This window comes from Malaclemys terrapin, chromosome 3, assembly GCF_027887155.1.
Source record: "Malaclemys terrapin pileata isolate rMalTer1 chromosome 3, rMalTer1.hap1, whole genome shotgun sequence".
Taxonomy (NCBI): Eukaryota; Metazoa; Chordata; order Testudines; family Emydidae; genus Malaclemys; species Malaclemys terrapin.
The window spans coordinates 60,831,693-60,855,322 of NC_071507.1; the positions used below are offsets into that span (position 1 = coordinate 60,831,693).

At 43.5% G+C, this 23,630-nt stretch overlaps 1 protein-coding gene across 1 annotated transcript in view; it reads right to left on the minus strand.

Moving 5' to 3' along the window:
* The window catches only part of DNAH8 (dynein axonemal heavy chain 8), a 581,193-nt gene that overhangs the window by 524,364 nt on the left and 33,199 nt on the right, over positions 1–23,630 (minus strand). Inside the window, exons 7-8 of the mRNA XM_054024546.1 lie at positions 19,862–20,051; positions 19,321–19,484 (exon numbers count right to left, since the gene is read on the minus strand). Of these exons, the coding sequence (XP_053880521.1) occupies positions 19,321–19,484; positions 19,862–20,051 (354 nt within the window). The remainder of the gene's footprint in view (positions 1–19,320; positions 19,485–19,861; positions 20,052–23,630) is intronic.

Consider the following 23,630-nt stretch of genomic DNA (forward strand, 5'->3'; position numbering starts at 1 on the left):
TGGTGTGTATGCACCCCATGAACATGAGATTGGATTGTTTGGAATAGCAGCTTCCACTGGAGGTACACCTACACCCTAAGAACCCTTCTGCTTCTCATAGTAGAGGGTATAAAGGGCAGGGAAGGTCATAACCATGCTTAGATCCTTTGCTAATTAGAATCCCTCAGAATGAGGACTTAAATCAGTCAGGATAGAGAGCTGGACATAGAATCACAGAATCATAGAAATATAGTGCTGGAAGAGACCTTGAGAGGTCCTCAAATCCAGTTGCCGGCACTGAGGCAGGACCAAGCATACCTAGACTATCCCTGACAAGTGTTTATCTAACCTGTTCTTAAAAGCCTCCAATGACGGGTGTTCCAGAACCACCCTTGAAAACCTGTGCTTGATTACAGTGCTTGATTATTCTTATAATTGTACAGTTTTCTAACACATAATCTAAATCTCCCTTGATGCAGAGTAAACCCATTATTTCTTGTTCTACCTTCAGTGGACATGAAGAATAATTGATCACCATCATATTTTATAACAGCACTCAACATATTTGAAGGCTGTTATTGGGTCCCTCCTCAGTCTTCTTTTCTCAAGATTAAACAGGCCCAGGTTTTTTAACCTTTTCTCATAGGTAGGCTTGGCAGACTTCAATTTAAATCAACAGATGTTGGTAAACTTCGATTTCAGCTGAAACATTGAAATCGATGAAAAAAACAGCCATAGGTAACAGTAGGCACAAGTGCAGCCTCCCCTTGTACTTGTACTTGCAGGGATCAGGTATCACTGGCCCTGTGGCAGCTCAGAGAGCCCTCTGCAGCATTGTTGTCAAGGAAGGAGAGAGTGAGAGGGCTTCTTGGTCAGTCACAGATTTGATGACACTGGATCCCTGCAGGAGCAAGATGAAATGGAAAGCTGAACGGTATTATAATGTTCAGCCAGTAGGTAGCATTGAGTGTAACATATCTTATTTAAGCTAACCTCAGCCACACCTGGCACTACATTAAAAGATCTTATAGTGGACACATCTCTGTTGTATGACCCTAGGAAGGAAGCTCTGTAGCCAGTCCATATCTGGTACAAAAGCCTGACCTGCAGCACTGTGTACAAGGTGTACATGACATGCTGTCAGAAGTAAAATAGTGCAAGAGGAGAACAGAAACAGAAGGAACACATCAACACAGATTACAGACAGAAGGAAAGAAAAGCAACAAAATTTTCATGATCTCATCAACATGCCACTCTTCAATGCCCCAGAGAACTTCAGTTTTGACAAAACCTTCAGAATACACAGAATACACTGGAAGCAATATTTTGCAAGATTTCACATTGCAACCAAACTCCACAAGGAAACTGGACATATAGCAAGGTATGCTCTTTAATTTATGCTATGGGGAAGCAGGCTGAGCATATCTTTAAATCATTCACCTTTACTGAAGACTGTGACAAAGATGACTATAAAAGAGTTCGGGCAATATTTGACTCATACTTTATTCTGCCGATAAATAAGGATTACGAAAGAGCATGCTTTCACCAGAAAATTCAAGAGCTAGGGGAAAATGTTGAATATTTTATAAGAATTTTGTATGCACTGGCTAGGGTGACCAGTCAGCAAGTGTGAAAAATTGGGACAGGGGGTGGGGCGTAACAGGAGCTGATATAAGAAAAAGACCCAAAAATAGGGACTGTCCCTATAAAATCGTGACATCTGGTCACCCTAGCACTGGCTGAAAACTGTCATTCTATGAATGCAAAACATGTAAATATCAGAGATAGGCTGATTATTGGGTTATCAGACAAAAGCCTTTCACAGCAGCTACAATTAAAAACAGACACTACACACAGAAAAGGGAAAAGCAGTCTGAGCTAGCAAAACAGAAAAACCAAGGGCAACTTCTCAAACTTAAAAAATCTGAAATTAACTTAGAAGCTGTAGATGCTAAAAGTTATTACCAAAAGTCTCCTGAGACTAAGAGGGACAGATTTCAACCAAACTGCAAAAAGCATTTTAGACTAAATACACAAGAAGTAGAAAACTTCACAGCTCAAGATGTGTGTCCAACTAAAGTAAAATATGTAAAACATGCATAGAATATATACATTTTGCAGCTTATTAGAATCAAGAGCCATTGTTTCTGGAATCTATCACCCGTGATGATACAGAGCCTGCCTGGAGAGTGAACTGAAAAGACTATTGACTTTAAAATTGACTCAGGAGCAGATGTGACCATCATCTCAGAAGGGACTTACAATCACTTTCAATACCTCCCAGAGCTGAAATCACGTGACTCAGCCTTGATTAGCCCTGGAGATATTCTGAACTGCACAAGCCAGTTCATCACAGAAACAATTTACAAAGACAAAAAGCTATTTATTCAGATCATATGTGATCAAAAGATCAAAGACCAACAACCTTCCCAGCTGCATCATGGCAGCTATGATGGGCCTAGTGAGAAAGGTGGAAGAACTCAATGGAATATTTGGTGATAGTGAACTTTTAAAAGAAGGCTAAGTACAAATAATCATAAAAGGCAATGCTAAATCATACAGTGTACATACACGACAGGATTCTCATTACTTCATAAAGTGGAAACTGAGTTAAAGAGAATGGAATAGGTTGGAATAATTAAGGAAATCTCTGGGCCAGCACCCTGGTGTGCCCCAATAGTAGCAGTTATAGAGAAAAATGGAAAAATACAAATCTGTGTGGATCTTAAAAGACTAAATGAAGCAGTTGTAACTGAAAAATACATCCTCCCAACACTGCATGACTTTCTTCTCAAAGTGAAAAGAGCTACAGTATTCTCCAAACAAACACTTGTGGCATAGATAGTGTACTGTTGCAACAACATGGATCTGTGTGGAAGCCAGTTGCATTTTGCTCTTGCACACCCACAAAAGCAAAAAAAACTATATGCACAGATTGAAAAGGAGTGCCTAGCAAGTGTATACGTACCTCAAAACTTCTACAGATATCTGTGTGGATTGGATGCTTTTACACTGATAACAGACCATAAATCACTTACAACCTTCATCAATGGAAAAGACCTGGATCAAGCACCTCTAAGATTCCAATGTTTACCAATAAAGTTAATGTAATTTAACCCAATTGCTAAATACATTCCTGGGGGAAAATGTGGTAGTAACAAAAAGACTGTCATGGACCCCAGCATCACACTCAACTACCTATGGACTTGAAAATGACATATAGGCCTATGTGGATGCATAAAGACCAGTGTCAGAAAATAGACTACACTAGTTACAACAAGCAACATCGACAGATACAGTTTCAAGAAGTTCTAAGTTACTTTGGGGTGGGTGGCCTAAGTATCTAAAGGAAATTAAGGAAGTGACAAGAGTACTTTGCAGTACATGGACAAATGAGCCAAGTGGACTCATGATGAAAGGTGACTGCATCTTATTTCCAAATGAAATGAGAGGAGAAATCCTAAACCTCATCCAAGAAGGACATCAAGGACTAACTAAATGCTGTGAACGGACTAATCACTCAATGTAGTGGTAAGGAATCAGCATGTGAAGTGAAGGTGAGGAGAAATGCTGTTTTCACGGATAGGTGTAGGTAAGAGCAGGTTGTCATGGGTTCAAATGGAGAGCTAGTGAGATAGCACAAAACTAGTCCGGGATCCCAAGGTGGGGTGGGGTCTTGGATTTGAGGGTAAAGGTTTTGAGGGCCCTTAAGGAATCTTTTTGTTAATGATTGGGTACATATGGAATGACCTTCTATCTTGGGATGGAATATAGTAATGGCAGCCAGGTGTACACGAATTGAACTTGTGAACAGTCCTGATCTTTTAAGTTCTAGAATGCAGTCTAGAATGAATGGTAAAGGAGTGTTCATTGCTGGGACATAGTTGGTATCGCACCAAGTCCAGAATCTTTTCCATTTATGCAGGTAAGTATAACGAGTTGTAGCACGTCTTCTATTTAAAAGAATCTCCTTTACCTCTTCCAAACAGGTTAGCTCTGGATCCTGAAACCATGAAGGAGCCATGCCTTCAGATGGAAGAGTTCTCAATTCAGATGGAGGATTTGGCCTGCATCCTGCAAGAGGAGGTGTGAAGTCAACTGCAGGGTGATTGGTGGACAGACATTCATGTGCATGAGGTAAGGATACTGTATCTGTCATGGCCGTGATGAGGCTATGAGAATGACTCTGGCTCATTCCATCTGTCTCTTGTGAAGTACTATGAGCAGTAGGGGAAAGGGTGGAATGGTGTTGAGTAAGGGTGCATCCCATGTATGAGGAAAGTATCTCCCACAGATCAGTGACCCAAACCCACTCTTGAGCAGCATTGTGGACAATTGACATTTTCAGGTATGACGAAGAGATATATGCTTAGGAATCCCCAGCAGTTGAATATGTGTTGTAGGGCTCTTGTGTCTAACTCCCACTCGTGGACTTGTGGGGATCTCCTGCTTAATGAGTCTGCCATGGTGTTCTGGTGTCCAGGTAGGTATGCAGCAGAGAGAGAGGAACGGAATGAAATACCCTTTGTTGATTTCCAGAACCCACTTGTCTCAGGTGATTTGTCGCCATGATGGGTAGAAGAGGGTCAAGCGGTAGACAAACTGATAGGTTATTGGAGATGGTTGCAGCGACTGGACCTGGCGAAGGCATCTTGGGGCCTCAACTAAATTTTCAAAATTGTTGTTTGGAGATAGATGGGAGGGGAGTAGTCCCTTGCGCTGGTGTCTGCATGTGGGAGGAGGTCTCTGCCACCTGCATTCTGTCATACTACTGCTGAGGGGTGAAATGTAGAGGTCAAGACCTTAGGGTATGTTGATATCTACCCTGTCTTCTCTTCGGTGCTGGTGCATGTACACCAAGTAAATGCAGCATTACTCTAGAATCTTTTGAAGAATGTAGGAACTCATCCATGCACTCAGAGAAGAGTTTAGATCCTTCAAAGGGAAGATCTTTCACAGTAGTCTGCACCTCTCTGGGGAACCCTGAGAGGTGAAGCCATGAGGCTCATCTAATCATCACCAATGTTGCAATAGAGTGGCCATCATGTCCGCGGCATCCAGAGAGGCTTGCAGCATCATGTGGGCCAGAAGTTGTTCTTCCATCACCAGTGCCTGGAGTTGCTCTTTTTTGTCCTCTGGGAGGTGTTGGCTAAATTTCTGAAACTTGGAATAGTTGATGTGATTATATTTGGCTAGCAGTGCCTCATAATTAGCAATACAGAACTGGAGAGGTGCTGAGGAGTATGCTTTGCGACCAAAGAGATCTAGCTTCTTCCAGTCTCTGTCATAAGGGGTAGTCCTAGAATGGTGTTGTCGCCCCTTCTTTTGCACCACATTGACAATGAAGAAGTTTAGAGTAGGGTGGGAAAAGAGAAATTCCATGTCCTTAGTGGGGACATAGTGCTTCTTGTCTGCTGGCTTGCAGGTGGATGGTATTAATGTTGGGGTCTGCCAGATCACGGTGGCGGGGTCCAACAAGCCATTGTTGATCGGGAGTGTGACCTTTGCCAATGTACAGGCATGCAAGATGTTGAGCAACTTCTGCTGTTGCTCTCTGTCTTCCTCCAGGGGGATCTGGAGGCAATCCGCAATCCTGCAGAACAATTCTTGGAACTGTTTAAAGCCATTTGCTGATGTTGGAGGTGGTGGCATGATGGCCTCATCGGGAGAAGTGGGTTGGTGGTATAAACTCTCCTCCTGCTCCTCTAGTAATTCTGGTTGAGGGTCAGGTAGTCTAGAAACTGAGGACAGAGAGTGTATAGGTCTCTGTCTCTGCTCGTGGTGGGTTGGGAAAGTGTGCCTTATACATGGCCCAAGGGTCCCAATAGGGCCAATGTTGGGGAAGTGGCATATCAGTTTGCATCCATGGGGGGTCCCTACCAGAAACCCAGTTCACTTCTGGTCTCTGGGACTTGGTATTGAGGATGAAAAGATTATTCTTTGTGTGGCTGCCCTTGATATAAGAACATAAGAACGGCCATACTGGGTCAGACCAAAGGTCCATCCAGCCCAGTATCCTGTCTACCGACAGTGGCCAATGCCAGGTGCCCCAGAGCGAGTGAACCTAACAGGTAATGATCAAGTGATCTCTCTCCTGCCATCCATCTCCTCCCTCTGACAAACAGAAGCTAGGAACACAATTCCTTACCCATCCTGGCTAATAGCCATTAATGGACTTGACCTCCATGAATTTATCTAGTTCTCTTTTAAACCCTGTTATAGTCCTAGCCTTCGCAACCTCCTCAGGCAAGGAGTTCCACAGTTGACTGTGTGCTGTGTGAAGAACTTCCTTTTATTTGTTTTAAACCTGCTGCTCATTAATTTCATTTGGTGGCCCCTAGTTCTTATATTATGGGAACAAGTAAATAACTTGTTCTTATTCACTCTCTCCACACCACTCATGATTTTATATACCTCTATCATATCCCCCCTTAGTCTCCTCTTTTCCAAGCTGAAAAGTCCTAGCCTCTTTAATCTCTCCTCATATGGGACCCGTTCCAAACCCCTAATCATTTTAGTTGCCCTTCTCCGAACCTTTTCTAATGCCAGTATATCTTTTGCGAAATGAGGAGACCACATCTGTGTGCAGTATTCAAGATGTGGGCACGGCACACCATGGATTTATATAAGGGCAATAAGATATTCTCCGTCTTATTCTCTATCCCTTTTTTAAGGATTCATAACCTCCTGTTTGCTTTTTTGACTGCCGCTGCATACTGCATGGATGTCTTCAGAGAACTATCCATGATGACTCCAAGATCTCTTTCCTGAGTAGTTGTAGTTAAATTAGCCCCCGTCATATTGTATGTATAGTTGGGGTTATTTTTTCCAATGTGCATTACTTTACATTTATCCACATTAAATTTCATTTGCCATTTTGTTGCCCAATCACTTAGTTTTGTGAGATCTTTTTGAAGTTCTTCACAGTCTGCTTTGGTCTTAACTATCTTGAGCAGTTTAGTATTGTCTGCAAACTTTACCACCTCACTGTTTACCCCTTTCTCCAGATCATTTATGAATAAGTTGAATAGGATTGGTCCTAGGACTGACGCTTGGGGAACACCACTAGTTACCCCACTCCATTCTGAAAATTTACCATTTATTCCTATCCTTTGTTTCCTGTCTTTTAACCACTTCTCAATCCATGAAAGGATCTTCCCTCTTATCCCATGACAACTTAATTTACATAAGAGCCTTTGGTGAGGGGCCTTGTCAAAGGCTTTCTGGAAATCTAAATACACTATGTCCACTGGATCCCCCTTGTCCACATGTTTGTTGACCCCTTCCAAGATCTCTAATAGATTAGTAAGACATGATTTCCCTTTACAGAAACCATGTTGACTTTTGCCCAACAATTTATGTTCTTCTATGTCTCTGACAATTCTATTCTTTACTATTGTTTCAACTAATTTGCCCAGTACTGATGTTGGACTTACCAGTCTGTAATTGCCGGGATCACCTCTAGAGCCATTTTTAAATATTGGCGTTACATTAGCTATCTTCCAGTCATGGGTACAGAAGCTGATTTAAAGGACAGGTTACAAACCATAGTTAATAGTTCCGCAATTTCACATTTGAGTTCTTTCAGAACTCCTGGGTGAATGCCATCTGGTCCCAGTGACTTGTTATTGTTAAGTTTATCAATTAATTCCAAAACCTCCTCTAGTGACACTTAATTTACATAAGTGTCTTATGTAATTTATATAATTTACATAATTTACTTAATTTACAATCTGTGACAATTCCTCAGATTTATCACCTACAAAGGAGGGCTCAGGTTTGGGAATCTCCCTAACATCCTCAGCAGTGAAGACTGAAGCAAAGAATTCATTTAGTTTCTCCACAATGACTTTATCGTCTTTAAATGCTCCTTTTGTATCTCGATTGTCCAGGGGCCCGACTGGTTGTTTAGACGGCTTCCTGCTTCTAATGTACTTAAAAAACATTTTGTTACTACCTTTTGAGTTTTTGGCTAGCTATTCTTCAAACTCCTTTTTGGCTTTTCTTATTACATTTTTACACTTAATTTGGCAGTGTTTATGCTCCTTTCTATTTACCTCACTAGGATCTGACTTCCACTTTTCAAAAGATGCCTTTTTATCTCTCACTGCTTCCTTTACGTGGTTGTTAAGCCACTGTGGCTTAACAACCATGTAAAAGATGGTGGGGTGCGAGGTGCAATGGAGTACTCCACCTCTTCATCCTTGCTAGAAATGGGTTGTGTGGTCCTCGGTGGAGAAGGACAGCGGTGTAGTGTCTCCAGGGAAGAGGTATGAGCCATGGGGAGCTTGGTACAGAGGAGCAGTGACTCTGGAGTGTCAGGGACAATCTGGTCTCTTGGGTATAGAAACTCCTATGGCACCAGTAGGAGCATCATCAGCACCAGTGACTGTGCAGAGATTGAGGACATCGCCGGTGCCAAGAATGAAGTGCATTCTCTCGAGCAAACAGTAGATGGTGCCGAGGGTTGCATCGGTGCTGAGGGCTTGGTTGGTGCTGAAGACTTGGCTGGTGCCGAGGGCTTGGCCAGTGCCAAGGACTTGGTCAGTTCTGATTATTTGGTCAGTGCCAACACACTCAAAGTCATTTTAGTTGAGGCAGTCAGTGCTGATTTCAAAATCTTTAGAACTGTTCTTCTTGATCCCAAGTGACAGTGTTCCTATATGTAGTCCTGCATATTTAGAGTCCTTGGACCTCTCCCTAGTGCTGGTAGCAGAAATGCCTGGGTGGTTGTAGGAGCTAATTCTCGCCCTGGAAGATATCAAGGCTATCGACCTCACAAGGGATGCCTTTCTTTGAGGCGGCTCCCTGATGGGTGAGCTCAGGGCGCCTTTCTTCTCATCTGGGCAAGAGAACATAGATTTTCTGTTAGTGGTGCGCGGCATGTGGGGGTCAACCGATGACTGTGCCAATGGTGACTACCACAGAGAAGAGGTATTGAGACCAGGGTCTGAGGCTGGTTGTAGTGAACTCTCCATTCATAAAAATTTTAGTCTCAGTTCATGGTCCTTTCTGGACAGCACTTTCAATCTGAGGCAGTGGGTGCACTTTTGTGATACATGCCCCTCGCCCAAACAACATACACACCAGGAGTGACTATCTGTTGCTTACGGGGATGGCCTCGCAACATGAGAAGTACCTCTTAAACACGGGGGATCCGGGCATAGCCCCCAAGAAGGGAGAACTTTTTGGTAGGGAAGGGCATAGAAAAAAGGAAACCTACGCTAATCTAAAGAGTAATGGAGAGGAAAGAGGGGGGGAAATTTAAGGGAGAATAAAAGAAAAATAAAGGAAACAGCTAATAACTATGAAGTTACAATGGAAACACTACTATTACTAAAGGTACTATAGAGGTATGAAGGGCTCTTCTCAGGATTTTGTCCAAGACCAAAGGTGGTTGAGAAGGAACTGAGAGTGGCCGGACTGCACAGTGCTATATAGATACTGCTCACGGCGTGAGATGGGGAGGAGCGCATGTGCAGCCCAACAGGCATTGCTACCAAAAATCTCTGATCCCAGGCACAGGGATGCTACTGCACCTACAGTGGAGCACACATAAGGACACTACTTAAAGAACTTCTCCTCCTCATGCTGTTAGATCCATTCTGGAAATCAGGTGGAGGTCCTGCAAGTTGCTGGTGGGCATTTCAGCAGCAGTCTCTGAACTGCCAAATGCATCTCTTGAAGGGGGATGCTGACATGCCAGCTGTGACACAGTTGAAACTGCTCATGCCTGTTGCATTAGCTGCAGATTCTCCCTATATAAACCAGTGCTTCTAGAGCAGGGTTACAAGCACAGATTGATGCGATCTCATTATCATCCAGACCTAGTATGGCCAACAATGGGTACAGAACTTTCACATTAAGAAGCAGACGTTCCTGGAGGTTTGTGAAAAGTTTACTTCAACCATTCTGCACCAAGACACCCACCCATAGAGGGAGTCCATGCTGGTCCAGAAGCAGGTCACTATATCCATCTAGAAGCTGGCTATCCCAGACTGCTACATGTCTGTGGCTAACCAGTTTGAAGTTAGCAATCAACTGTGGGGATTGTTGTGGCAGAGGTTTGTAAATTGATCAGGATTATAATATATCCAAAGGTGCGGGCTTCACAAATGGTCCTGAAATAATTGGTGGCTTTGAGAAAATGGGCTTCCCAAACAGCACCAGAGCCACTAATGAGACTAATGTGCCTATAGTTTGGCTTCTGCAAGACGTGCATAAGTATATAAACCACAAAGGGTTCTACTCCATTGTTAAGCAAGCGCTGGTCAACCACAGAGCAGAATCATGGACACTAACATGAGATGCACTGGCAGGGTGCTCTATAGATCAGGGCTTTATGTTTAAGGACAAGCTAGGATATTATTTCCACTGAATGGTATTGTTATAAATGGAGTTACTGTCCTCACTGTTATTCTAAGGCACCCTGCTTAACTCCTGTTGCCATGGCTTATGAAACTGTATCCTGATTTCAGAAGAACTGGCAAAGAATATTCAGTTATACACTTAGTAGCTGTAGGATGGTGGTGAAATGTGCATTTGGCGGATTGAAATCCCATAGGTGCTGCCTTCAAAACCATTTGGATGCCAGTGTTGCCAGTGCAGTCTGCACAATGTCTGCAAGGACAAGGGGGAATCTTTTAATCAGAAATGGACCCAGGACACTGCTGGATTTCTGAACTGGTACACACAGCCCGATAATGCCCCTCTCATGACTGGTGCTAGATCCACAAGCACAACAAAAATCAAGGATGTTTTGTGCTCCCACATAATGGATTTGCATGGTCCAATGCATGAGGGGAAATGAAATGGTATTTGAGGTTGTGCTGCGGATGGGTGTATGGCAGCTATGGGATTTTTTTTGAATGTATTGGTATTACATATTATGAATTTTGTAAACACTTCCATGAAATGTATGGAGATATGTGTTTTATCAATACTGGCAATGTATTGCAACTCAAAGTTTATGGATTGCTGTGATCACGCTTTGTAAATTTTTATTATGAAATTTATTGAGAATGTACATGTGATGTCACTCATTACAATTTGTGCCACTTTTAAATTACATGTAATAAAACTTGCTATTGTAGCCTTGTGTGCTTTATTTTATATAGATATTTACATATCACTGTAAGAACCAGAAAGGCAGATTGGCTACTAACAACACATACAAACAACAAGCAAACAGTGCCAAAACAGTGAAAGGTGCATGTTCTGAAATGAGATGTCCAGCTATTCCTGGGTCTCCCCTGCCCCCTGTTTTCCTTGATATTTCTCGTGAGTTTTGCATGTGTGGACTGCAACTGGACTGGATTAATTCACAAGGTAAATTTCTCTGTTCTATGTACTACTGTGTTCATTGTCTGTGACATGGTCCAGCACTCCCTGAATTGAGGAAAGGCCGCATAGTCTGCAGGTGCAGGACACAATAGCGTGGAATGGACTCAAGGTGTGGGTCTGTAGCTGAAGGTGGCAGGGCGGCCTGCAGTCTGATAGTTGTGAGCACAAGTAACTGTTCAAAGAGCTCCTTCTGCTGTGCTGTCTTTCTTCCTAAACCTGCAGTCATGCTCCATGAATCTCTCCACGAATCTCTTCTCATGCTGTGCAGTTTCCGTCTCTCTTTCCACCCTCCTTGCACCCTTATCTTTTTGATACTCCATTTGGTCCTTCTGGAATTCAGTCTGCTGATTTATTTTATCTAGATACTCTCCCATCCATTCATCTCAGACTCACTCTCCCTCCATGCCTGCAGTAGGTGGGTCCACTCCTCCAGGCTCCGTGTGTTTGTGTTTGCCTTGCCGAGATGGAAGAGCCTTGAAAGGAAAAATATCATGATAAAAAATTACATTTCCACTCTATAAAAGACTGCTTTAATTCTACATCAAAAGATGATACTTTTTATCAGTGAGCTTTGTTTCATTCATACAAAAAACATTGGCCATTTCAGACATCCTTTGGAGCAGCACTGAAAACCATCACACATCATGGTAAGACACAGATACAAAATTCAGTTGAAATCTACATTTCTACATCCCCTTCATTTATTCTAGGGAGGAGGATGACTTATAAGTGGTCTAGTCACTAGTTATGATTTTTCAACCTTTCAGGAAGGGCAAACTCTAGAGAACACTATCATTCTGGGGGTCCCTAAGTGGAAGAATGAACTACTGCTCCAGGCCAGTGGAAGACAGCCATCCACGTATGCTATGGATATATTTAGGTGTCTAGTGACAGCCAATCTCATCTTGGAATGGAGGGGGCTTATGAGTTACAGGGGTGGCTTAATAAGTATGCCCTGTCCTGGAACGCAACAGATCATCTGGAATTCCTACTCTGAGAAGTTCACATTCATCACCAGTCAGCAATGGATGAAAATTTGTGGTAAAATCAACAAGATGCTGATTCAGCATGGAGACACAGTACAGCCTCCTTACAATCACCTTGTGTCCAGGCACAAACGTGACTGGTTGGCCTGGGGACTCCTAACACAGAAAGACAGCAACCCTCCTCGTAATTTGGACCCATATTTTAAAGCCAGCTTTGGACCAAATATACACAGTATGGTTTTGTTTGGACTCATAACACCCAGGGTTCAGAGTAACAGCCGTGTTAGTCTGTATCCGCAAAAAGAAGAACAGGAGTACTTGTGGCACCTTAGAGACTAACAAATTTATTAGAGCATAAGCTTTCGTGGACTACAGCCCACTTCTTCGGATGCATATAGAATGGAACATATAATGAGGAGATATATATATACACACATACAGAGAGCATAAACAGGTGGGAGTTGTCTTACTAACTCTGAGAGGCCAATTAATTAAGAGAAAAAAAAAAAAAAAAAAAAAAAAAAAAAAAAACTTTTGAAGTGATAATCAAGCTAGCCGAGTACAGACAGTGTGATAAGAAGTGTGAGAATACTTACAAGGGGAGATAGTCAACGTTTGTAATGGCTCAGCCATTCCCAGTCCTTATTCAAACCGGAGTTAATTGTGTCTAGTTTGCATATCAATTCTAGCTCTGCAGTCTCTCTTTGGAGTCTGTTTTTGAAGTTTTTCTGTTGTAATATAGCCACCCGCAGGTCTGTCACTGAATGACCAGACAGGTTAAAGTGATAACACCCAGGGGTTTTTTGGAACTCAGTTTCAAGGCAGTCCAGGGCAGTGCAGGTGTGGCTGATTTATAAGGTGTGCTGTATCACGCGGGTGAGGTATGTGAGGCTATTAATTGTGGAGCCTAACCCATACTTAATCAGCGAGTGTAGCTGAACCCTGGCCTGACCTGAGTAATTAAAACTTGGAAGAAGGCCTCATTGCTTGGAAGATAGACTTAGGCAAACAGATCACTAGGCTGAAATAAATAGGTCAGTAGACTAAAAAGACAGAATGTCTGAGCCAGCTAAGATAACAGGGTGAACATCCAGCGAACCATTTACTAACAGTGGACAAGATAAATTAGGAATGTATTCACAAGGAAAAGAGTAAGTCAAGTGTGGACAATGCATGGACAGAGCATGCTGTACAGGGATTGGTTGCTGCAAAGTAATCAAGACAATTCATAAACGTGTGATACAGAGTACAGTAAACACAATGTAATGTATTCATGTATATAAAAGGAAGAGTTTTTCTAAGTAATGTTGGATGTGTGGCACATCTTACACCCACCCACGCTTGGGTCTGATCAACTGAGCATAGCTTTGCAGTATGTCAAATAAAGGAACCTGAGTGACGAAATCTGGTGTCTGAGTTTTTGGGATCCCAGAGAACTAGATGAAGTGTTCTCCAAGAAGTGGACAAGGTTTCTGGATAAGACAAGTGGAAAAGATCTCGGAAGGAATCCCAACAGTGAGGAACTAGTAAAAATGTTATAACTGCTTAACCTTTTCCTTTCTGTGTTGTCCATTTTGAATTCTACATGGTGTCAGAGGGAAGGGGGGTACTAGCGAATGTCATAGGTTCTACACTGACCAGAAGCACACAAAAAACACGGCTTGTATTAATACTTCATAGGGCCATAAGCCATAAATCATTCCCATTCATATATTAATAAAAACAAACATGGTGGCAGAAACTTACCAAGCTCTTCCTCTGATGCCTGTTCTGAAGTTAGCTGCTCCCCAGCTGTAGCTGTCCCCGCGGCACAGCTTCAACGGTTATCAGCCTCAGCATCAGGGTCACTTCTTGCCCTTCCTCCAGTGATTAGCTCTTCTCCAGCAATGCCTGTGACCAAGGGCAGGGGGGGCTATAAGAGTGCCATCTCTGCTCAGCAGATTGTCATGCACCACTGTGGGCTCAGTGCTCACCACGATTCCCAGAACCCAGCTGAATTCCTCGTAAAAGAGGTAGGAAGACAGGGAGTTCCCAGAGGTGCCATTAGTATCCTTAACTTTGCAGCAGTCTACATTCAGCCGCTTCATTCACTTTCTGCATTGTTCTGCTGTCCAGTTGATCAACATCTCCAGATACTTGGATATAGCTTTGAAGACATGATCCTTTCTTATGTTCTTGTTGACGTCAAATGTCTTGCTCGCCTTCCACCAGAGGTTAACCAGAAACCAGCTGTGTCCCTCTGGCCACCTAGCAGCATGCTTCATTCTTCATCTTTGTGCTGGTCATAGCTAATATATGTTAGGGTTGACTGTGTTTCCAATTGAGCAGTCCATGTGGAAATGAAGAGTTAAACACCAAGCAGCTATATTTGAATCAGGAAGTTGCTTCCAGTTCCTGGGAAGCAAGTGGGAAGTTTTGGGATGGAAGGGCTGGAAAGCACACCAAGGGGATTATGGGATAGTGATGACAGACTCTCTAGAACCGAATTTGCCAACCCGGACTTGAGCTGCATCCATGCTGCAAAATGCCTGGGCTTTGACACATATCACAGAAGAACTTGGGCCCTTGGACCCTGCTGGGGGATTGGTCAGAGACCAAGTACAGAGGGGTTACTGGCCCAAGTCAGGCTGATTCAGGGTGACCAGATAGCAAGTGTGAAAAATCGGGATGCTTTTTTTTCGGGGTGGGCAGGTAATAGCTGCCTATATAAGATAAGGCCCCTAGTATTGGGACAGTCCCAATAATATCAGAACATGTGGTCATCCTAGACTGATTTCTGTGTGGATGGTAGGGGAGGTGAGGGCTTAAACTTGGACCGGGCTTAGTGTGCTGTGTAAACATATCCACAAATTTTGCTCCTACGTGCTTGTACTAATCTCTTATACTCCTCCTTGGCAATTTGTCTGTTTCCACTTTTTGTAGGATTCCTTCTTGATTTTCAGGTTATTGAAGAGCTCCTGGTAGAGCCATATTGGCCTCTTACTATTCTCATTCTCTTTCCTTCACATCAGGATACTATGCCTTTAATATTGTCTCTTTGAGAAACTGTCAGGACTCCTGAACTCCTTTTCCCTAGATTTTCTTAACATGGACCAATGTTGGTAAGGCTGTAAGAAAATTCATCAACTCTAAAATAGCTGCCCCCCTGGCTACCCCCACTACCTTCTGAAACAAGAAATTGTCCCGAATACATTCTAAGAACTTATTGGACATTTTGGGTTTTGCCTTATTATTTTTACTACAGATGCCTAGGTAGTTAAAGTCCCTTAAAACACAGGTCTCATGTTTTGGACATTTCTGTTCTTTGTCCTACAAATGCCTCCTCCTCCTGACTTGCTGATCAATAGTAAACCCCTACCATGACATTGCCCTGTTTTCCCCCCTTTTATCTTCACCCAGATTTTTAACTGGTCTGCCTCCCACCCCCTTCAGGACCTAAGAACAAGTGTATATATTATTGATGTATAATGCAATATCGCCTCTTTTTTTGCTATCTGTCCTTCCTGAACAAGCTATACTTCTCTATACCAATATTCAAGTCATGAGATTTAACCCACCAAGTCTCAGCAATACCAGTTAAATCATAATTTAGCTTGTCTACCTACACTTCCATCTCTCCATCTCTATTCCCCATACTCCTAGCATTTGCGTACAGACATCTAAGTTGTTAATAGATTCCCCCACTGTTTTCCCTCTTGCTGTTCCCATGACTATCAGAATTTTCCATTCCCCCGTCAAACATTTAGCCCTCTTTTAAGTTCTCCTTTTTATACCTACTTGTAGACTTTCGTCACCTGCTCCTCTGAACCTAGTTTAAAGCCCTCCTTACCAGGTTGGCTTGTCAATGTGAGAAGAGGCTCTTCCCCTTTTTGGTCAAGTGGACTCCATCTCTTCCCAGCAGTCCTCCTTCCTGGAACAGCATCCCATAAGAACATGGCCATATTGGGTCAGACCAATGGTCCATCTAACCCAGTATCCTGTCTTCCAACAGTGGCTAATGCTAGATGTTTCAAAGGGAATGAACAGACCAGGCCAATGATCAAGTGATGATTCTTGTTCCAGGAACAGCATCCCTATGATCCAGGAATCCAAAACCATAACATCAAACCCATCTGCACAGCCATGCATTCATCTCCAGGATTTGTGTCCCCCTGCCTGGGCCCTTATCTTCAACCAGGATGATGGACAAGAACACCACCTGCACCACTAACTCCTTCACCCTTGTTCCCAGACCCCTCTAATCACTGCTGATCTGCTCAGGGTCACACCTGGCAGTATCACTAATACCCATATGGATGAGCAGCATGGGGTAATGGTCAGAGGACGGATCAGCAACCTTTCTATAATGTCTCGGATATGTGCTCCAGGCAGGCAGCACACCTCCCAAAACATCAGGTCAGGCTGGCAGATGGATGCCTCCGTCCCCCTTAGAAGGGACTCCCCAACCACCACCACCTTACATCTCCTCTTGGATGTGGTATATTGCAAAAGTGCCAGTGAAGGAGAATTGTGTCCTCACCAATGTCTCTATCGGTGCCCAGATGGGTAGTACAGAATCCTCACTGCAGTTACAGTACTTTGTGTTGTTTTTGGGGCCAAAATGCTTGGTACCATGGCAGTCAGTGCCAAGATCATGGGGCCTCTTTCTGTGCTGATGGCAACATGGTCCTTATGTTTAGAGGAGCCAGTCAGTGCTGACTTTGGTTTGGATACTAAGGACTTGGTATGGAAATCAACCTTAAGACTTCTCAATGCCCAAGTCTTAAGAGAAGCTTTCTGTCCCTGTTCCATGCAAGGGAGTAGGTACTGGCTCTACTCATTAGAGTGATATTCCCATTAGAGTCTACAATATCATCTCCACTGTGGCTGATGCAGAAGACTTGTGTGAGGCAGAACAGGAGCTCAGGATGGCATCACGGCTAATTGGAGTCCTGATCATGTGCAGCAGGCACAGTGTCAGTATTTCTCTGAGGATCTTTCCAGTCAAAGGCCACTTGCATCAAGCATTCCAATAGGCACAGCTTTACCTTCACCCTCTGGCCTTCTGGGTCCTCTTTGAAAAGGACTTACAGATAGAACAGTGTGCCAGAACAATTCCCTTAGCAAGGCACACCAAGTATGGCCTCTTTGACTGAGATGGCGGCATCACAATACAGGAAGATCTTGTAGCCCAGTGACTTAGGATCTACCATTTGAGCTATATACAGGTGGGTAGCGCCCTGTTCAGTGGGAGTATGTGCATGGGGCATGGAGGGGTAGAAATCTCTCATAGAGGGAGGTATGTGCCAAGGAAAGACCCAGAACAGAGTAGAAAACCTACCTCTACTTCTAACTAGGATTAAAAACAACAAACAAACAAACAAACAAAAACCAGTCAAATAGCAAAGAAAATCTAACTACTAAAACTTTAAACTTGAAAAACTTTCTAGTTCCTCGCAAAGAAAGGAATGTGGATACTGTGGGTTTCATCTAGTAGTCAGAAGCAGTAAAAGGGAACTCAGCATGGTTTGCAGCCACTCTGCCTTTTATACCCTCTGCTGCAGGAAGCAGGATGACACAACGGGCACAGGCACTGCTCCAACAGACACTTGTATTCAAACAAATTTGATCTTGCACACATGGGGCATATGTCCATCAAGAGTGAATAGATTCATAGATTCTAGGACTGGAAGGGACCTTGAGAGGTCATCGAGTCCAGTCCCCTGCCATCCATGTGAACAATCACTTGAAGATTAAGCATTATTTATATAGATACTCTAATTCCAAAGTTAAAACTGAAACATTAAAAGCTCTTCTTATATGCATTTGGTTTCTCATAATGGAGATATCCACCAGCTGGTATGAATCACAAACATCACTAGCTGAAGATTATATTTCACACTAATGATTCCTTTAGAGGCCAGATCAGGCATTCCACAAAGCACCACGGCAAACATTCCAAAGATATAAACACTAAAAAAACCACCACACACACTGCTAACGGCAGAAAGACAGTCCTGATTTAAGCAACAGAGAGTCCTGTGGCACCTTTAAGACTAACAGATGTATTGGAGCATAAGCTTTCGTCGGTGAATACCCACTTCGTCAGACGTCTGATACTTGAGTCCTGATTTAGGAAATTATCCCTATTCAGGATAGCACCTAATCATATGTTTGATGTGAAGTCAATAGGACTTAAACAAGTGCTTAAGTGCTGTCCTAAATTAGGATGGACTAAAGCACGTGCTTATGTGGTTTCCTGAATCAGGGACTATGAGTTTTGAAACTAACTGACAATTTATTTTTATTTTTAAGATAAAACAATGAGGAAGAGATTGTTTTAATTAGTAATACTTTTTTGAAAGGTTCTTCTCATCTGGTGGATTTTGGCATTCATGTACCAAGGGAATTCGCAAGCACTGCAGCTTGATGCTCCTGCAAGATCTATTTCACCTACAGTAAGCTGCCAACTAATAACAGCTAAGTAGATAGCTGATATGGACTTCAGGGGGAAGACCTTCAGCTAGTATCATAAAAGAGCTACACTGAAGTCAACGGTGCAATGACAATTTATAACAGCTTAGGATGTGCCCCCTGATATTTATTTCATGTTACCAATATCTTATATAGAGATCTGTTCCTTGATATTTCTCATTTATATAAATATATTAGTAAGATGAGAAAAATATCAGGGGACAGATCCTTAGGGTATAAATTATCAAAGCTGAATCCACTTCCACTACTAGTATTAGATAGATAGATAGATAGATAGATAGATAGATATAGATGTTAAAAGATTTGAAGCCATGCGACTGTAGACATAGCTGGCCTATGTTAACATAATGTCCTCCTTGCTGTTTCTCTTTTCCTACTGTCCTCTCCTTCCTACTGTTGTTACACTCACTGTTGAGAAACTCTTGTTTCTAATTAGATTGTGACAAAGATAGCAAATGCTTGTATAGAAGTTAGTACAAATGAAGCCCGGTCACATCCTTAATTCTATACCAGAGGATAAAATGTTAAAACAACTTACTTGTTCAATCTGTTTATACCATATCATAAGCACTTCCTCTAGTTGATGAACTGTATCAGAATTAGCAGCTGCTGTTGTCACTTCCTCAAAGGACTGAAGTTTAGAAAAGTCAATGTGATCCATCTTTTTTAACTCAACAGTTCCCTCTATGCTTACTCTAGCACCTAAAATAAAGCAATTAAAAATACAGAACATACTCAGACTCCAGCAGTTGTTTCTACCAAGGTGAACCACTTCACTTTGGGAATATAAGACAATAATTCATCTTGCAATATAATAACCATTTTACTGTCTCATACGCAAAAGACCATGTTTTTCTGAAATCTAATTAGACCCCTACATTAAAAATTTCATATAAATAAAACTGAAGTTGTCAAGTATGTAATAAATCCAAATATATTTCTTTTTTACACTTGAGTTTTTTATCATTTTATTCTTCCTTGTAGAATTAAAGAAATGTTTTCCCATATTTATAACAACTCTACTGCTTTTAAAAAGTAATTTTTAAGCAGAATGATTGTTTACTCAATCTGATTCTTACCGTCTAAAAATGAAAGATATCTATTAATGGTTTCTATGAAATTCTGTTTTTCAGTTGTTCCTTGTGAGGTTTGACTTAAAGCACCCCAATTATTTGTTGCAAGGATAGCTGGTAGAAAAATATTTGCTAGCATGTTCCTAGTACCACGTAAAAGTCCTTCAGTTGCATCTAATACACAAAAGTATATGTCCTGTAAATGTAACAACAGAATGATTATTAGCAATGCAATCGATTATACTGAAAACATGACCACATTTTTAGAACATACAAATCTTCCATATAGATCCATTACATTTCTGAGTACAAAAAGAAATGGTTACTCACCCTGTGCATTAACTGTGGTTCTTTGAGCTGTGTCTCCCTACCGGTGCGGCACTCTAGATTTGCTATTGCTCCCTGCATCTTTGATCAAAGATTTCTCTTAGCCATGTCCGTTCAGCCCGTATATTCATGCTAGTCAGCTTCCTTCCCCATGCTGTTATATAACACTGTGCAGGTGAACCACCCTCAGTTCCTCCTCAACCACAAAGCACCATAACAGAGACCTCCGAAGCAGAGGGCAGGTATAGTGGAGCAACTGTACGGACATACATGTCTAAGAACCACAGTTACTGCACAGAGTGAGTAAAAAATGGTTACTCACCCTCTCGTAACTGTTGTTCTTCAAGATGCATTGTTCATGTCCATTCCAATCAGGTGTATGTGCATGCACATGCACAGTAGCTAGAAGATTTTTCCCCTAGCAGCATCCATGAGGTCGGTTGGACACCCCCTGGAGTCGCGTCTTCATGGCGCCCAATGAAGGGCCTTGCCGACTCACCATCCCCTCAGTTCCTTCTTTCTGGCTACTCCGACAGAGGGGTAGGAAGGTGGGTATTGGAATGGACATGAACAACACATCTTGAAGAACAACAGTTATGAGAAGGCAAGTAACCGTTTTTTCCTTCTTCGAGTGCTTGTTCATGTCAGTTCCAATCAGGTGACTCACAAGCCCAAGTTCAGGAGGCGGAGGCAGAGTTGCCCACTGATTGGAGCACTGCTTGTCTGAAGGCCACATCATCTCTGGCCTGCTGGGTAATCGCATAGTGCATGGTGAAAGTATGAATGGAGGACTATGTCACCGCTCTGCAGATTTCCTGAGTGGGAACCTGAGCCAGGAACATTGTTGATGAAGCCTGCACCCTGGTGGAATGCGCAATGATTGGAGGTGCAGGAACCCCCGCCAGGTTGTAGCACTCACAAATGCAGAACGTGATCCATGACAAAATGCGTTGCGAAGACACAGGCAGACTTTTCATTCTGTCTGCCACTGCCACAACTAACTGGACCGATTTTCTGAACAGCTTCGTTCTCTCAATGTAGAAGGCTAGCACCCTACGGACATCCAGTGAGTGAAGTCTCTGCTCCCTGCCACTGGAATTCGGCTTAGGGTAGAATACCATGAGAAAGATGTCCCGGTTGATGTGAAACTGCGATACAACCTTTGGTAGGAAAGCAGGATGAGGTCTGAGCTGAACCTTGTCCTTATAGAACATGGTGTAAGGGGTCTCTGATTTTAGGGCCTTAAGTTCAGACACCCTCCTGGCCGAGGTTATCGCTATCAGGAACGCGATCTTGTAAGAGAGTTAGAGCACGGAGCACGACGCCAAGGGTTCAAAGGGCGGTCCCATGAGTCTAGAAAGGACCAGGTTGTGGTCTGAAGCTGGGACAGGCTGCCGGACATGACGGTATAGCCTGTCAAAACCTTTTAGAAACCGGCTGGCTATCGGGTCAGCAAAGACAGAGCGGCCCTCCATGCCTGGGTGGAAGGCCAAGATGGCGGCCAAGTGAACCCTTATTGATGACATATAAAGCCCCTGCTGCTTCAGATGGAGGAGGTAGTCCAAAATAAGCGGCACTGAGGCTAGCATCAGGAATGAATGGCGCTGTGCCAACCAGATTGAAAATCTCTTCCACTTGGCAAGGTAGGTAGTTCTCGTAGAGGGTTTCCAGGTGCCAAGGAAGACTTGTCTAATCTGGTCTGAACAAGAAAGCTCCACCGGGTTCAACCACAGAGCTTCCACGTCATGAGGTGCAGCGCCCCGGGGTTCAGATGTTGGAGACAACCATGATCTTGTGTCAGAACGTCCAGGAAGAGCAGCAGGGCGACTGGAGCTTCCACGGATATGTCTAGGAGAGATGTGTACCAATGCTGGCAGGGCCAGGCTGGAGCTATCAATATGACCTGAGCTCGTTCCCTCCGGATCTTGACGAGTACCTTGTGAACGAGCGGTATAGGTGGAAAGACGTATATGAGACAACCTCCCCATGGGAGGAGAAATGAGTCCACTCTGGAGCCCGGGCTGTGATTTTGGAAGGAGCAGAACTGCTGGCATTTCCTGTTGCGTTGTGTGACAAATAGGTCTATCTAGGGAAATCCCCACCTCTGGAAGATTGAATTTGTGATTTCCGAGTGAAGGGACCACTCGTGGCCATGAAAGGACCTGCTGAGGTGGTCCACCAGCTCGTTCTGTACCCTGCTTGTAGGCGTATTGAAAGTTCTACACAGACGTCCCACAGCATGAGGTCTTCCTGGCACAGGGGAGAGGAGAGTGCAACCCCTTTTTTGTTGATATAGAACATTGCCATGGTGTTGTCTGTCATAACTGATACACATTGTCCCGTTAAGTATGCCCAGAAAGTCTGGCATGCCAGGTGCACCACTCTCAGCTCTCTGACATTGATGTGGAGAGCCAGATCCGCCTGAGACCAGAGACCCTGAGAACTAGATAAATTCATGGAGGTTAAGTCCATTAATGGCTATTAGCCAGGTTGGGTAAATAATTGTGTCCCTAGCCTCTGTTTGTCAGAGGGTGGAGATGGATGGCAGGAGAGAGATCACTTGATCATTATCTGTTAGGTTCACTCCTTCTGGGGCACCTGGCATTGGCCACTGTGGATAGACAGGGTACTGGGCTGGATGGACCTTTGGTCTGACCCAGTATGGCCATTCTTATGTTCTTATGTCCAAGCTGTATCAGGCTGGTTGATACACCAGTGCTAACCATGACTGCAGCAGTGGGAGCCTGAGTCTGGCATGCTGCACCACGTAGGTACAGGCAGCCATGTGTCCGAGAAGTTTCAGGCAGTTTCTTGCTGTGGTGGTGGGAAACTGTCTGAGACCTCAAATGATCTGGCCAGGGTCTGGAACTGCACTTCCAGCAGGTATGCCCTGGCTTGGGTCAAGTCCAGTAATGACCCTATATACTCTATCCTCTGAACAGGGGACAGAGTCAATTTTGCTTCATTTAGAAGGAGACCCAGGTTGTCGAAGGTGGCCCTAATGAATCTGACTTGAACTTCCACTTGGGTCCTGGAGTGGCCCTTGATCAGCCAGTCGTCAAGGTATGGAAACACCTGTACCTGGTGCCTGCACAGAAATGCAGCGACAATTGCTATGCACTTGGAGAAGACTCGAGGTGCTGCTGACAGGCTGAACGGAAGGGCTGTAAATTGGTAGTGGGTATTGTTCACCACAAACCTGAGGGACTTCCTGTGGGGCTGAGTGATTGCAATATGAAAGCAAGCATCCTTCAAGTCAAGGGAGGCATACCAGTCTGCTGGATCCAGTGAGGGGATGATGGAGGCCAACAAGATCATGTGGAACTTGAGTTTCTTCACAAACTTGTTGAGTTCTTGCAGGTCCAGGATGGGCCTGAGGCCACCTTTGGCTTTCGGTATTAGGAAATACCAGGAATAAAAGCCCTCGCCCCTGTGCTCCTGAGGAACC